This window comes from Plectropomus leopardus, chromosome 1 (assembly GCF_026936395.1).
Source record: "Plectropomus leopardus strain MGB_pleo_1.0 chromosome 1, ASM2693639v1, whole genome shotgun sequence".
Lineage (NCBI taxonomy): Eukaryota > Metazoa > Chordata > Actinopteri > Perciformes > Serranidae > Plectropomus > Plectropomus leopardus.
Window position 1 is genome coordinate 3,148,052 of NC_142176.1, and position 15,146 is coordinate 3,163,197.

General features: G+C 39.7%; 1 protein-coding gene across 1 annotated transcript in view; it reads right to left on the reverse strand.

The window, feature by feature from the left end:
- LOC121943637 (uncharacterized) overlaps positions 1-15,146 on the reverse strand; it is a 57,533-nt gene that overhangs the window by 24,050 nt on the left and 18,337 nt on the right. The window contains exons 12-29 of the mRNA XM_088082629.1: positions 14,438-14,507; positions 14,087-14,224; positions 13,143-13,310; positions 12,207-12,301; positions 11,990-12,116; positions 10,986-11,241; positions 10,860-10,903; positions 10,168-10,274; positions 9,930-10,081; positions 9,223-9,361; positions 8,598-8,708; positions 7,704-7,880; positions 7,356-7,595; positions 6,661-6,817; positions 6,395-6,523; positions 4,844-4,991; positions 3,915-3,958; positions 2,801-3,007 (exon numbers count right to left, since the gene is read on the reverse strand). Coding sequence (XP_087938755.1) covers positions 2,801-3,007; positions 3,915-3,958; positions 4,844-4,991; positions 6,395-6,523; positions 6,661-6,817; positions 7,356-7,595; positions 7,704-7,880; positions 8,598-8,708; positions 9,223-9,361; positions 9,930-10,081; positions 10,168-10,274; positions 10,860-10,903; positions 10,986-11,241; positions 11,990-12,116; positions 12,207-12,301; positions 13,143-13,310; positions 14,087-14,224; positions 14,438-14,507 — 2,509 coding nt within the window. The remainder of the gene's footprint in view (positions 1-2,800; positions 3,008-3,914; positions 3,959-4,843; positions 4,992-6,394; positions 6,524-6,660; positions 6,818-7,355; positions 7,596-7,703; positions 7,881-8,597; positions 8,709-9,222; positions 9,362-9,929; positions 10,082-10,167; positions 10,275-10,859; positions 10,904-10,985; positions 11,242-11,989; positions 12,117-12,206; positions 12,302-13,142; positions 13,311-14,086; positions 14,225-14,437; positions 14,508-15,146) is intronic.

Genomic DNA, 15,146 nt, shown 5'->3' on the forward strand with positions numbered 1-15,146 from the left:
CAACAACAGCTGTAGTGGAGGCTGTAACTGGGGTAGTTGTGACTTTCGGTGGTGCTGTTGTCTCAACCTTTGTAGTTGTCTTTTCTGCTGTGGTAGTCTCTCCAGGTTTGGCTGTGGTTCCAACGGTTGTTTCTGTTGGCACTTTAGTTGTTGTGGTAACAACAGAAGGTTTTGATGTTACAACTGTTGTTTCAGGGCCTGTTGTTGTGACAACTGGCACAGAGGTTGTAGTTTCCACAACAGCTGTAGTTGAGGCTGTAACTGGGGTTGTTGTGACTACTTTAGGTGGTTTTGTTGTTGTAACTTTTATAGTTGTCTTTTCTGGTGCGGTTGTCTCTGCAGGTTTGGTTGTGGTTCCCACGGTTGTTTCTGTTGGCCCTTTAGTTGTTGTTGTAGCAACAGAGGGCTTCGATGTTACAACCGTTGTTTCAGGGCCTGTTGTTGTGACAACTGGCACAGAGGTTGTAGTTTCAACAACAGCTGTAGTGGAGGCTGTAACTGGGGTAGTTGTGACTTTTGGTGGTGCTGTTGTCTCAGCCTTTGTAGTTGTCTTTTCTGCTGTGGTAGTCTCTCCAGGTTTGGCTGTGGTTCCAACGGTTGTTTCTGTTGGCACTTTAGTTGTTGTGGTAACAACAGAAGGTTTTGATGTTACAACTGTTGTTTCAGGGCCTGTTGTTGTGACAACTGGCACAGAGGTTGTAGTTTCCACAACAGCTGTAGTTGAGGCTGTAACTGGGGTTGTTGTGACTACTTTAGGTGGTTTTGTTGTTGTAACTTTTATAGTTGTCTTTTCTGGTGCGGTTGTCTCTGCAGGTTTGGTTGTGGTTCCCACGGTTGTTTCTGTTGGCCCTTTAGTTGTTGTTGTAGCAACAGAGGGCTTCGATGTTACAACCGTTGTTTCAGGGCCTGTTGTTGTGACAACTGGCACAGAGGTTGTAGTTTCAACAACAGCTGTAGTGGAGGCTGTAACTGGGGTAGTTGTGACTTTCGGTGGTGCTGTTGTCTCAGCCTTTGTAGTTGTCTTTTCTGCTGTGGTAGTCTCTCCAGGTTTGGCTGTGGTTCCAACGGTTGTTTCTGTTGGCACTTTAGTTGTTGTGGTAACAACAGAAGGTTTTGATGTTACAACTGTTGTTTCAGGGCCTGTTGTTGTGACAACTGGCACAGAGGTTGTAGTTTCCACAACAGCTGTAGTTGAGGCTGTAACTGGGGTTGTTGTGACTACTTTAGGTGGTTTTGTTGTTGTAACTTTTATAGTTGTCTTTTCTGGTGCGGTTGTCTCTGCAGGTTTGGTTGTGGTTCCCACGGTTGTTTCTGTTGGCCCTTTAGTTGTTGTTGTAGCAACAGAGGGCTTCGATGTTACAACCGTTGTTTCAGGGCCTGTTGTTGTGACAACTGGCACAGAGGTTGTAGTTTCAACAACAGCTGTAGTGGAGGCTGTAACTGGGGTAGTTGTGACTTTCGGTGGTGCTGTTGTCTCAGCCTTTGTAGTTGTCTTTTCTGCTGTGGTAGTCTCTCCAGGTTTGGCTGTGGTTCCAACGGTTGTTTCTGTTGGCACTTTAGTTGTTGTGGTAACAACAGAAGGTTTTGATGTTACAACTGTTGTTTCAGGGCCTGTTGTTGTGACAACTGGCACAGAGGTTGTAGTTTCCACAACAGCTGTAGTTGAGGCTGTAACTGGGGTTGTTGTGACTACTTTAGGTGGTTTTGTTGTTGTAACTTTTATAGTTGTCTTTTCTGGTGTGGTTGTCTCTGTAGGTTTGGTTGTGGTTCCCACGGTTGTTTCTGTTGGCCCTTTAGTTGTTGTTGTAACAACAGAGGGCTTCGATGTTACAACCGTTGTTTCAGGGCCTGTTGTTGTGACAACTGGCACAGAGGTTGTAGTTTCAACAACAGCTGTAGTGGAGGCTGTAACTGGGGTAGTTGTGACTTTCGGTGGTGCTGTTGTCCCAACCTTTGTAGTTGTCTTTTCTGCTGTGGTAGTCTCTCCAGGTTTGGCTGTGGTTCCAGCGGTTGTTTCTGTTGGCACTTTAGTTGTTGTGGTAACAACAGAAGGTTTTGATGTTACAACTGTTGTTTCAGGGCCTGTTGTTGTGACAACTGGCACAGAGGTTGTAGTTTCCACAACAGCTGTAGTTGAGGCTGTAACTGGGGTTGTTGTGACTACTTTAGGTGGTTTTGTTGTTGTAACTTTTATAGTTGTCTTTTCTGGTGCGGTTGTCTCTGCAGGTTTGGTTGTGGTTCCCACGGTTGTTTCTGTTGGCCCTTTAGTTGTTGTAGCAACAGAGGGCTTCGATGTTACAACCGTTGTTTCAGGGCCTGTTGTTGTGACAACTGGCACAGAGGTTGTAGTTTCAACAACAGCTGTAGTGGAGGCTGTAACTGGGGTAGTTGTGACTTTTGGTGGTGCTGTTGTCTCAGCCTTTGTAGTTGTCTTTTCTGCTGTGGTAGTCTCTCCAGGTTTGGCTGTGGTTCCAACGGTTGTTTCTGTTGGCACTTTAGTTGTTGTGGTAACAACAGAAGGTTTTGATGTTACAACTGTTGTTTCAGGGCTTGTTGTTGAATGTAATGTGGTTGTTTCTACGGGTCCAGTTGTGGTTCCCATTGTTGTTGATGGCAGTAATGTAGTAACACCTTTTGAAAAAATCAGACATTGTGTGCACAGTGTACAATTAGTACATCTTTTTAGAATTTCACAATGATTTTATCATCAAGTAATTCTTTTAAAAATATTTTTCTTTTGTATAAGCATTTTCAAGCATTTCTTCACAACCATTTGTAAAATTAAACTGGGATCCCTTGTTACCTATAGTTGTTTGTCCAGATGTGCTGAATGTAAAAGGGGTAGTTGTAGGGCCAGGGGTGGTGGTAGTTGCACAGGGGTGTATTGTTCTCGTTATAGTTCCGTTGGTTCCACACTCAGCTGTGATGCAATTCCCATGCCCATCCGTGGTGTCGTAGATTGTTTCACCATATTCATAGGTTTTTCCATGAACGTAGCATTTACAAGCTGCACATAAAGAGTATGTTGTTGTCAACTTTCTCTGTCTCTCTCTCTCTCTCTCTCTCTCTATCTCTCTCTCTAAACACACACACACATATATATATGCTTGTTGATCAGTGCATCAGTAGTAACAAGTTCAAGTACAACAGTATCAAGTTTAGTAAGGTAATGTAAGTTGCAGCCTATGGTCAGTATTTGAATTAGTGTTGAGGTTACAAAGGAGTGTGTTTATCTTTTTGTAAGTAACATTTACAACTTTTATTTCATCAGACCTATCCTGACAAGAAATTACTGTCAAATGTCTGAGAGTCAGGTAATTAATTTTATGCTGCTAAAAAAGTTGTCTTATGTTGCTTGACTTAAAGGCCTCTTGAGGCTATATTAAATAGACCTATCAAAAGTTTGTGTATTAATGGTTTAACTACTTACCTTTTATCATAGTGATAATGGGTACAATCATGGATTAAATTTAACATTTGTCTTGCCCCACAATTTCCACAGCAACACTAACATAATATGGCTATGTGTGCTGTAAAGGCATAATATTCAGGATTTTTCTTAAATTAAAATAAATAAAAAAATAAACAGGCTTACACAAAAGTAATCCCTCTCAATTGTTACTCAGTCTCGGTGTGCCAAAGAAGAGGGCCCAAGTTTGAATTTTGTTTTTACAACTAGTAAGTGACAAATCCTGCACAGTTTATCTTTTTTAAAAAATAAAGCAGACATTTAAAAAAGAACGTAAAATTGACTTTCTCTATTACCTAATTACTTTCATATGCGGCAAATGGTAAAAGTAATTCAATTACTTTTGAAAGATGTAACTCTTGCTAATTAGTCAAATTTTAGCAACTTGCACAGTACTGGTATTTACATAAATAAATATTAAAAGTCATTGTTAATATGTACTTACAGTTCACATCGTAGCTGCAGTCGATTCCAGAGACTTTACAGGAGCTTTAAGTAAATGGAAATTGTAGACATGTCATTAAAGTTTGGGATTTTATGTGTTATGAGCAACGGCAATTCAATCTCATGATGTAAAGTAAATCTTAGGATGTTAACTGCAAGCAGAAAATGTTTGGTTTTCATTATCTTTCAAGCGTCACAGAAATACTGCTTTGACGTGGCTGTAGTAGAGCATACCTGGGATTACATGGTGACATGTAAAAAACAATTTACACATGAACTCAAAACGTACTTAAAGTCAAACATAGTAAATCCCTCAGTACATGTGCATATGTGAGCATTTGCCTCAAAATGTGTGCATATACACACATTTGAGGTTATTATATAAGAAAAAAATAGCTTAGTAAAAGAGAGGAGTCCAGCTCCCAAGCAGGACACAATATTGTAAAACTTTACGGCTGTGTATACCGCAGTCAAATCTTTATTCTTGTGCCAATCAGAAAAAAACAATGGCTTAAGACAGAATAGAAAAAAAAGTACCTAAACATCCCCACAGGCTGGACAACTCCTGTAAACAAAGACTGTTGGCATTGTGCATTTCTAAAAACCAGGGACGCAATACATTTGTTATGCGGCTGATATGTGTCAGCATGCTAACATTAACATGGTTAGGCCAAGGCACAAACCACTTGGCTATACTTTTTGTGCATAAAAAGCCATTTGAAAAACAGTAATAACGCGCTAAATCACAACCGGTTTAGTTGTTTGTTTGTCTCAAACAGTGGTGACACACTATCTACCATCCCTTCCATCTCCCAATGATATAAAACTTACAAATGTGACGTTCTGGTTTGTCCAACCTGTGAGGGTGTTTCTAGCAACTGGGCTCGCTAAACCTTTAGTGTAAAGATGAGTCCTCTGCATGAGACATACCAAGTGTAACAGTTTTCGGATGGAACCTTATCTCCAGGGTTGTAATGGTTGCCTTGGGCGTCATAGCAACCACATTGGCTCCAGGGGACGCACTTCATGATGTCTTCATTAAAGTAGGGCTCAGATGGCGGACACTGTGGATAGCAGCCTGCAACGCCATTATAACAGTGAGATTAACCTCAGTAGAAACACAAGTAAACAAATAAATAACACTTTTATCCAAAGAGCGTACAGTTTGCCTCTCCTTCACCCATTCCTCTACTCTCTGAGCCACAGCTGCCTCAGAGAAAGACATGGATGTAAATGAATATGTAATGTGATTGTTGTAACAAGCATTTTAGAAAAATCACAACTGTGTAAAAGTTGTCCGATGCCTCCACTGTTGATCTGTCACTATTATCAAACTCAAAATCATTACTTCAAGCTAAATAATACTATTTGAACCATTCGTCAGTTACTTTTAGTGAAATATTTTACTGTTTATTCATTACTTTTAGCTTTTTTAATGCTATTTCAACAATTTGATTACTTTTAGCTGTTTTAGTCATTGCTTTTAGCTAACTAATGCTAATCTCTTTTTTTACCATTTGCTAGCTAATGCCATTTTAACTATGTCAGTTCATTTTAGCTAAAAAAGTTTATTCATTACTTTTAGCTAACTAATGCTATTTCAACAATTCACCAGTTACTTTAAGCAAACTATTTCAACACTTATCAATCCTTAACTAATGCTATTTGACCCATTTGCCATTTACTTTTAGCTAGTTATTTCAACAGTTTATTCATTACTTTCAGCTTCACAGTCTCATATTGTGATGCAGTTCATTTCATTCACCACTGGGTGTCAACATCTTGCAGGCTAACAAAAGGCTGTGTCTGTGACAACCAATCACATCTGTCAAAAGAATGCATGACACCTACCAACAGGGCCGACCACACCTCCTCACTCAGGAAAAAGTCTGCTAGAATTTTCCTAGAATTTCTTTTGCTAAGTAAGAACATTTTCAGATACGACCTCAGGCTTTAAATGTGCAGATCTGCGGTTGAGGAATGGGGATACTGGGTTTTAATATCATTATTGCAGCACAGCAACAGCAAAGCAAGTTTGAATGAGATTTTTTCTCTTTGCTGATCCATCTTCTACTATTTTTTGTTTATTATTATTTATCATTTATTTGTTTTGGTCAGTGGCCAAAAGAGCTTTAAGACAGATTAATAAAAGTATGTAACTCTGAAGAAAGAGCGTTGATTGCTGAGTTTCATTCCCAGGTTGTCAAATACCGACACTTTGGGTTGGTAGTCAGACCGAACCACTGACCAAAGCGGGTCATGTTTGACGACCTGGAAATGAGTACTTTGAAGACGCAAAACAAATAAAAAGAAATTAAAATTTAAGAAAATAAAGCCTATAAGCCCTTAGCCATTGGTTTGAATCACAAAAATATGTCCATCAAAAACTAAAAACAGCCAAAAAAATGAAAGGACCACCAGTTAAGCCTGACCTTAACACACAGATTCTGCTAGTCATGCCGAAAGATCTTTTCAATGTACCTTCCAGGGCAGTGATGAGGTTTGAGCAGTTTCCTGATGGATTCCTACATGTCTTCATGCAGTCAGCTCCACATGGCTTGTAGTGCCACTCACAGCCATCAGGGGCGTTATAATAGTCACAGAAAATAGCTGCAAGTGACAAAATAATGTTACAAATGTCAGTGTGTTAACATGACAGACATATTTGAATCTTTTGGCTTCAATGCCCGACAAATCCCTAAATCCTGTAGCTTCGATGTTCCTGGTGTGACGGTGCCAAAACTTACGACACAGCTTTGGAGTTCTCCATCTAATGCAGGCCCCGGCTTCATTACAAGCCTTTGCGTAGGCGGCCACAGCAGTACAGAGACACTCGCAGTCCCCACCGGTGTCACAGGCACAAGAGTCTCTCACGCAAGAATCGTAGTAAGGACCAGGGTCAACCTTGAACACACAATACACACAGTTTATATTGCTTATATTGTAATAGGTTGTATACAAAGCTTGGATGGTTGTATTAGGTTGTATATAAAAATGGGACAATTGTTCATATCGTAGAGCTTTGTATATAAAGCGGCAATAAAAATATAACATATTTCCCGTGCAGTTCAAACAACCCAGTCGCCAGAAAAAAATGCAAATTCAAATATGTTGAAACTTTTCATTTCTCAACAACACTGTGATGAATGTGTGGTAAGAATCAAAAACCACTTGCTTTTGGTTAGGAAAAAAAATAACAAAACAGATTTGGTGCCACAAACACCACTAGAAATATACTGTGTGCAAAAAACAATAAAAAAAAACATTTTCATTAAAAAGAACCTCTGGTTACAGAGGCAAGTTTTTCTTTTCTCTTTTCTTGTTTTAAAACTTGAACATGTAATTGGCCGATATTTCGGTTACAACAGTTTTTAACTCCTATCACTATCAGTATCGGCACTGGCCCTCAAAAAATCCATATCAATCGTGCCCTAGTACTTACCTGTGAATGACAGCTCTGGAAGGTGGCACTGGTGATGATGCTGCACTGTTTCTGGGACCAGGCTGCTCTGTAGCGGTTGGAGGAACAGGGATCAGTGATCAGTTGGGCATTTGGGCAGGTGGAAGAGAGCTTCCAGCTGTTACCAAAGTCTGTAACTTCAGCCACTGTCTCCCCAGAGCGTGTGGTGAAGTCATTCCTAATGTTGCCGTCGTAGTTTCCACACAGACCACAGACTTTACCCTGAGAGGAACAAAGCCAGTGACAGAATTTACTACCAGAACAGAACTAATATCAGTTAATATATATATATTATTGTGCAACAAAATATAAGTATACTTGACTGTTTACCTGGAACTTTGGGCTGAGTTTAATGAAAAGACTCGTCCTCTGGTCCCACATGAGCACAAGCCCCTGCATGAGTGTCACCACCTGGTAAATCCCCATTTTTTTTAGCTGAGCAGGTAACACCTGGCCGCTGCCTTTCACAATCTGGAAGGCGTCTTCTTTCAGCTGGTACTCACTATCCTGTGGGCATCAAAATCAAACACACACGCATTTTTTTACTGCTCTAGTTAATCACTGAAATGTGGATGGACACCAGTTTTCCTGTGCTACTCTGAGACACATGCATGCACATTTTCACATGCATTTAAACCTTTGAAAGCTGAGCAAATTTATTTTACCGCTTTTTAAAACACGGCTTTAAATGCGGCAAGAATTTTGGCAAGAAATATCCTTGCAAATTAAAAAAAATACGAAAATTATTATATAAGAAAAGAAAATCGAGAGGAAGAACATTAAAAAAAATGTTCAGGAAACTAATTATATAAAATATACATTTACAGTTAGTTACATCTACATTTTTACCATTTTTAAAGACATTTTTCCTAAATAATTTTGGCTAATTTCTTGTTAAGTTACTCATTGCCTCCTTTACTTGTAATTGAAAGAAATTTAGCCAGTTTTGCAAAGGAGGTGGGATAGGAAATCAACAAATCATTTCTATTATCTCTGGTTTTTACCTGCTACCTGTTTTATATTTAAGACTGAAAAAATAGTATTGAATAGTATTGAAAGAAACAGACACAAATTGATATTCAAATTGGTATCATCAAAATTTACCAATTTCCCACTCGTGATTATGACTGTGGAGGGCTGCTGACGTGCTCGGACCTAACACTAATATTAGTTTGATATTCTGGTCTAGTGCTTCAGTGCACAGTGTGTGTTTGTTGTGTTTACCCCCATGAAGATCTTGATGCTCTTGGAGCAGGTGGTTCCTGTGGATCCACAGGGAACGTTCTCAGTGACGATCCTAAAGCTGCCGTCTCCACTGATGCCGCCACATTTGTCCTGAGTGAAGCGCAGACACAGCATGCAATTATAATCCAACCGCATTATCCGTCACTTGTCGGCATTTTCTGCATTCAAAGTATTTACATTCAGTAAATACCTCTCTAGATTAGTTTTGCTGGTTGGTGATGAAACCAACAAAGGGCAGTAGCTTTGCATTATTATAATGCAATATGTAGAATTGAAACATTGTGCGCCAAAATGTCTGACCACCAGATTTCTTCTTCGCTTGGTTTAATAGCTGTTAGCTTGCAATTCAGTTGTATTCAAAAACTTAATTGGACAATCGATGTGTGCAGAGCAGTGATTGGATTTAAATGAAGTGACTTGTAATATAAAGTTATGATATTGGACCCATGGTAATCTATAGCAGTATCGATTACCTCAAACGTTATTGATTATCAGGCTTTAAAAAAAGCACTGTCATCCATCCCCAACACTATTAAATAACCATATACATATTCATTGGTTTTCAGCTGTGTAAAGTGGTTTGGGGCAATAAGCTTCTCTTTACCTGCAGGAGTGTGTACTCGCACTCTCCATTGAAGTCAAACCTCTTGTCATCAAAGGTGGTGTAGTGACCGTCGCCATAGATCCCACAAACTCCATCACACACATTTTCGGTACATGTGAACTTCCTTTTACTGCAGTAGCTGAAGAGACACACACCAGACACAAACTTTTAATCTTGTAAACCAATTTAAGACCTATAATCTCTATTTCTTATGTGCTCTGGATTTTTGGCATCACCAAACTTTTTTTTCATAAATAATGGTTGTGTTATTTGTTTATGTCATTATGGAAACAATATACTGCATATGTCCTGACTAGTGTCTTTTCTTTCTTATGTAGATATTTGGGTTTTCATAAAAGGCCATCTTTAAACTGGCATGTATAGGCCACATACTGAAGTGAGCAAATAAACCAAATATGAATGAAGGAAATGAACTAATGAAAATGAAATCTGAAATCATTGTGTAGCAACCTCTGTGAGACGTAGGTTTAGTGTGTGTATTTTCGTGCAGGTCAAGTCAAGTCAAGTCAGTTTTATTTATATAGCCCATTATCACAAAACATGGTTTGCCTCAGAGGGCTTTACAGTGTATGACATCCCTCTGCCCTTAGACCCTCACATCACCCAAGGAAAAACTCCCCAAAAAGAACCCCTGTATGTACCCCGGTATGTACTATACTGGTGTAAATGTAAAGCAGTGTACAAACCAGGTGTTGCAGTTCACAGTCAGAGTCTGTCCAGCCTGATAGGCCTTTCCATTGTGCATGCACGGACAGTTGTCGGCTTTCACGCAGCCTCCCGCTCCATCTGACACCAGGCCTTCGGGGCACATGCAGCCTGACATGCAGTCCGTGCTGACCTGTGGAGGGAGAAAAGGCGGTGAGAGCCAAACAGGGCCTGTGCATGTGTGTTTGAGCTCTGTGAGTGTGTGTGTGCTGTACTTACACAAGCCATGTCCAGAGTGCTGCAGCTCTTCTGACACTCGGTCCCAGTGCTCCCAGGGTCGGCATTGGCGCAGTCAAAGTAAACCATGGGGGAGGGGCATATTTTTCCTGAGGGATGAATTGATGACAGAGTCGATTCCAGATTGTCATGTGCATGATTCTTGATTTTTTTTTTTTCGCCTCTAAATCAGGGCCGGAGTTTGACTTTCAGCCCGGGAGTTTCACAGCTCAGACCAGCCCACTTTAGTTATACGTTAGGCTACATATCACCACACAATTCATTGACTTGATTCATAAACTTTACTTGCAAGCAACATTATATGTTTTGTTTTGTTTTGCACATCTGATGTCTTGATCTTGCACTGCTGGCTTACAGGTGTCATCATCTCCATCTGGTGCTTTGTCCATGACGCCACCATAACTAGGCAGGTTTACATTAATCCTCAAATTGCACAAACTGAAATTGCAAATACAAAATATGCCTAATGGAAACACATCAATTTAAAAAAAAAAAGTTTATAACAAAAAAGTTTTAACACTCATGAGGTGGTATTTCAGGTAATTAGAAAAGTCTGCAATGAAAACACTTTTGCTTTGATAGATCATTTGATGTGCAAATGAAATAAAGTACAATAGCTTTCAGAACACTTTGTTTTTAGAATCATAAAGATTTGATCATAAGTGGAAACCTACCCAGGTTCGATCCTGCGCAGCTGAGAGCTCCTTGCCTACAGAAACTGTGAACACAGGAGACATTTTTTTTCATATTTCCTGACCCAATAATGCCCATCTCCTGCTGTCATTATGCTCTGTATTTACCATGTGACGCCGTCTTTCACGGCAGCCTGTCCAGCTGGTATAATGGTGTCTTTATCGTAGCAGGGACAGCTTCCACGGGACACGCACTTCCCTTCCTCGTTCATGTAGGTTCCCTCTGCGCAGCCGCAGCCGTCCACCTGGGTGAATTTGGTCTGGCAGGAGTAGTCGGGCTGGCTGAGGGAGCGGCAGGTGCGACCGCAGGTGGTCATGTCGTAGCCGTACACTGTTCCAGCTGGACATGATTTGCTGAATTTGGCTGATGAGGGGGAGAAGATTTGAGTAATGAGCCCAACAATCCAGATTATTCATGAAGGAGAACTGTTTGTTGTTGCAATAGAAAGAAAATGATGCCTGGTCCTTTAACCTTATCAAATATGCAGCTCTTGATTTGTTGATGCTACCGGCTGTCAGTTACAAACACAGCTTTTCTCTATAGACTGAATTCCTGTGGCATCACGCTACCAACAACTATCACTTTTGGCTAGACAATCAATTTTATCCATCCATGTTCATCCCCTTTTGCAGAGCCGGGTCGCGGAGCCATCAGGCGGAGCAAAGTACTCCTGACATCCCCCTTCCCAGGAATACTTTCCAGCTCCTCCTGGGGGCTCATGAAGCCCTCCCAGGACAGATGAAATATATAATCCCTGCAGCATATTCTGTGTCTACCCTGGAGCCACCTACAAGGTGGACATGCCAAAAAACCTCTAACAGAAGTCTAACTTCCCATGTCTGAGCATTTTTTAGACTTTTGTCTCAATGCCTTTTAAGACTTCTTAGGGATCAGTTGAAACTCTGTCTGCGTATAACATACATTTAAACTGATATTATTTTTTTATGTGGACCTTTTTCTAAGTGGCTAAAAATAACCAATTGAGGCAGCATTTTCTCAGCATTGCTTTGATGTATGTTTGTGTCACAAAGGTTTTCTACCCCTAAAATATTTGAGATGAACATTGTGATTTGGTCTAACCACACTGAAGCAAAACTGTTGTTTTACTCACTACAGATATTGTCCCTCCAGCCGGTGATGTGGACTCCTGCCGCTGAGCAGGCAAAGACGTATGAGGACATCGAAGCACACATGCAGTTCTCACTTTTCTCGCAGTTGCAGCTGTCATACATGCAGTTCTGTGAGGAGAAACAGCAGGCGTGGACACGTTTACAAGGGTACAGTAGATCAGTTTACTTGCCACTGCAGCTTTGTGTGTGCAGACGTACATCTCTGTATGCGTCAGGACTGATGAGATAGTGGCAGGAGGCAAACTCTCCAGCAGGATCCGATATTTTGGAGCACCAGAACTGAGCGTAACTCTCTGAGACACAGAAACAGAAAGGAAATGATTTACAAACATCATATGACCCTTAAAATGGCATGGTTAATGACCATCCACATCAGAAATTACAACTATAACGATAACTGTAACATTAACTATAACCATAACCTTATCAATAACTATAGCTGTAACTGTAATGATAACTATAACCGTAAAAATAACTATTATTATAACTCTAAAAGTAACTGTAACTATAACTATACCTGTAACTCAGAAATACTATCAGCCAATCAAAATCTGTTTTATTTAGATGTCACATCCAACATAGATTCTTACATCTACTTTGGACCAACGAATTCATGTTTTTTACGTTAAACATGATGCATGAAGCTGTGGACATATTTGACTGTTTTGTTTTCTTTTAGTTTTTATTCATGTGAATTCAGTCATCAATAATTGACTGGTCTCCCCGACTGTAGCAGATTCTGCCCAGTAGATGATGCTGTTGATGATCAGGAGAGGAAATCCCTCATGCTGATTACAAAACATCGCCTTAAAATGATGATTTATAGGTTACAAAATAAATTTTGAATTTAGATCCAAATCATAAATCATCAATTCAAAGTTGGGGTGTTATCAGGATATTTCAGGGACATTTTCCTACAAAATACATGCTTACAATATCAGTTTCTTAATTGCAGCTTATCTCTTTTATTTAGGATTTAGCAACAACCTTTACCATGGCATAAACACTGCTATTAACGGCTATATTACCTATTATTGGGCTGCAGATTATACAAAAAAGTAATTTGACCTTAGACATGCCGCCAATATTCATATGATAAACTATGACTGACGTTGGAGGAGAGCCTCGCTGTACCTTTGCTGATGCTCTGGCGACAGGGGTGTCCGAGCGGGCGCGGTGCAATGTCGGGGCAGTTGGCTCTCATTTTCCATGAGTTGGCGAACGCTGAGGCGGTGCCCTCCACCAGTCCACTTATCACCTTGAAGTCATCACTCATTATGTTGTTGAAGTTTCCACACAAACCTGTTGGGAAAGTTGACACACATTAACCCATTGAAAGCCAGTGCAACATCACTTTTATTGTGCTGCTGTCAGACAAATAATTAAACTTTTGAACTGTGACCCAATTGTTTGACTTTTTTTTATGTGAAAAAAGGCAATTTGCAACTTGGTAAAAGATGTTCTGTTGTTATGTAAATTATTTTTTAGAAAGCTAGGGAAAAATATCTGAGAGAAGAAGAAATCAGCAAGGCAAAAAACAGATTTCTGTGATCTATGATCTATGATCATAATTCTGTATATAAAGTTGTTTTACAGAATTATTATAATTTTTAAGCACTCCAGGTTTTTTCCTTTATGTATCTATTTTTCAGTTAATTGTCTTGTGCTTTATTTAAAAAATAATTTCTTGCAGGTTATTGGGTTATTTCTTCCTCCAATGCTCATTGATTACTTCCTATATTTTTGAAAGAAATTAAACCAATTTGAAAATTTGGAAATTTAAAAACTATTTCACTACTAGAACTATGGTCCTTTCATAAAACTGGGGTATAAAGACACAAATACTTTTGAAATTAGTGCTACATGACCAGAGAAAAAAAAGAGGAAAAGGGCTTTGGCTTTTACTTTTTGCTCAAGAGGGGGAGGCGGTTGTTTGTTTCTTTGTAAAAATGCAACGGAAGCAGAAGGACGGGATATACAGTAGTTGTTGCCCTTTAGCGTGATCTAATTCATTAATTCACAACTCATAAATACTGGCGTTGTTTTGCAGACACTGAAACTACGACGTGGAGGCCTACCAGCAGTGGTTCCTCTGTGTGAGGGTTGAGCTGTGACAAAGACCTGCATCATGGGGACCAGCTGGACCATCACTTGAAGGCCCATCTTGATGTTCACGAGGATGTAGTAAGATGATGGCTTGAAGACACCCAGCTCCGCTGCAAGAGGCAGAAAAAAAACGGTGAAAAAATACCAGAGGAAGTACTGAGGTACAAGTACTGAGCTTAAATTCAGTGCATGTCAGATTGTATCCATCCTCGTGTTCATATTGTGATCTTTATGTAGTTTGTGTCATTTATCACATTTATACAAATACAAAACCCTGTAAACATTTTATTGTTTTTTCTGTAATATCATTTGAAGTAACTCACGTGTGAACAGAGGAAGCTGAGAAAGAATCTGGTTCACGTAGACCTGCCCGGATGCCTGAATCTTAACAACCTGACAGTTTGTGGAAAGACGTTTGTTAGATTACATCACACAGGGAAAATAATTCTCTTATTTAGTTGTTTTTTGTTGTTGTTGTTGTTTTTAACAAGGTCTTTTCTTATTTTTAAATTCATCACAAAAAAACGAAAACAAATGCAGTTTCAATATTGCACATCTGAAAATAGCTCCTACCCAACCTCCCCTTTTCCAATCACTGGATAATCAATACTTTTACAGCCAAAAAAAAAAAAAAACAACAGTTAAATCAAAATAACTTGATTAAAAAAAATGAAATCAAGCAATTCCAAAAAATGGGTCACACAGTTCTGCTGGCAGCTGTGATGTCCTCAACTATGGAAAAAAATGGTTGCCAGGAAGCACAGAATATTCTGACCGAACTTCTAATGGTGTATGTGATTTTTTTCTACATGGAGATAACACACAACCTCTCCTATTCATTGGCACAGAGACAGGGGGACAGAGTCCTTCTACGTGGATAACATGAGCCTTCTGTTCGCACCAAAGAGTTAAATTAATGGAGAAGGGTCGACAGTTTTTCCACAGATACTAAAAGAGGTCTCATTTAGTTTTAACCAGCATGTTGCACCATGTTGGTGAGTGTTGCACGGCTTTGATATTATCAGGTGAGCC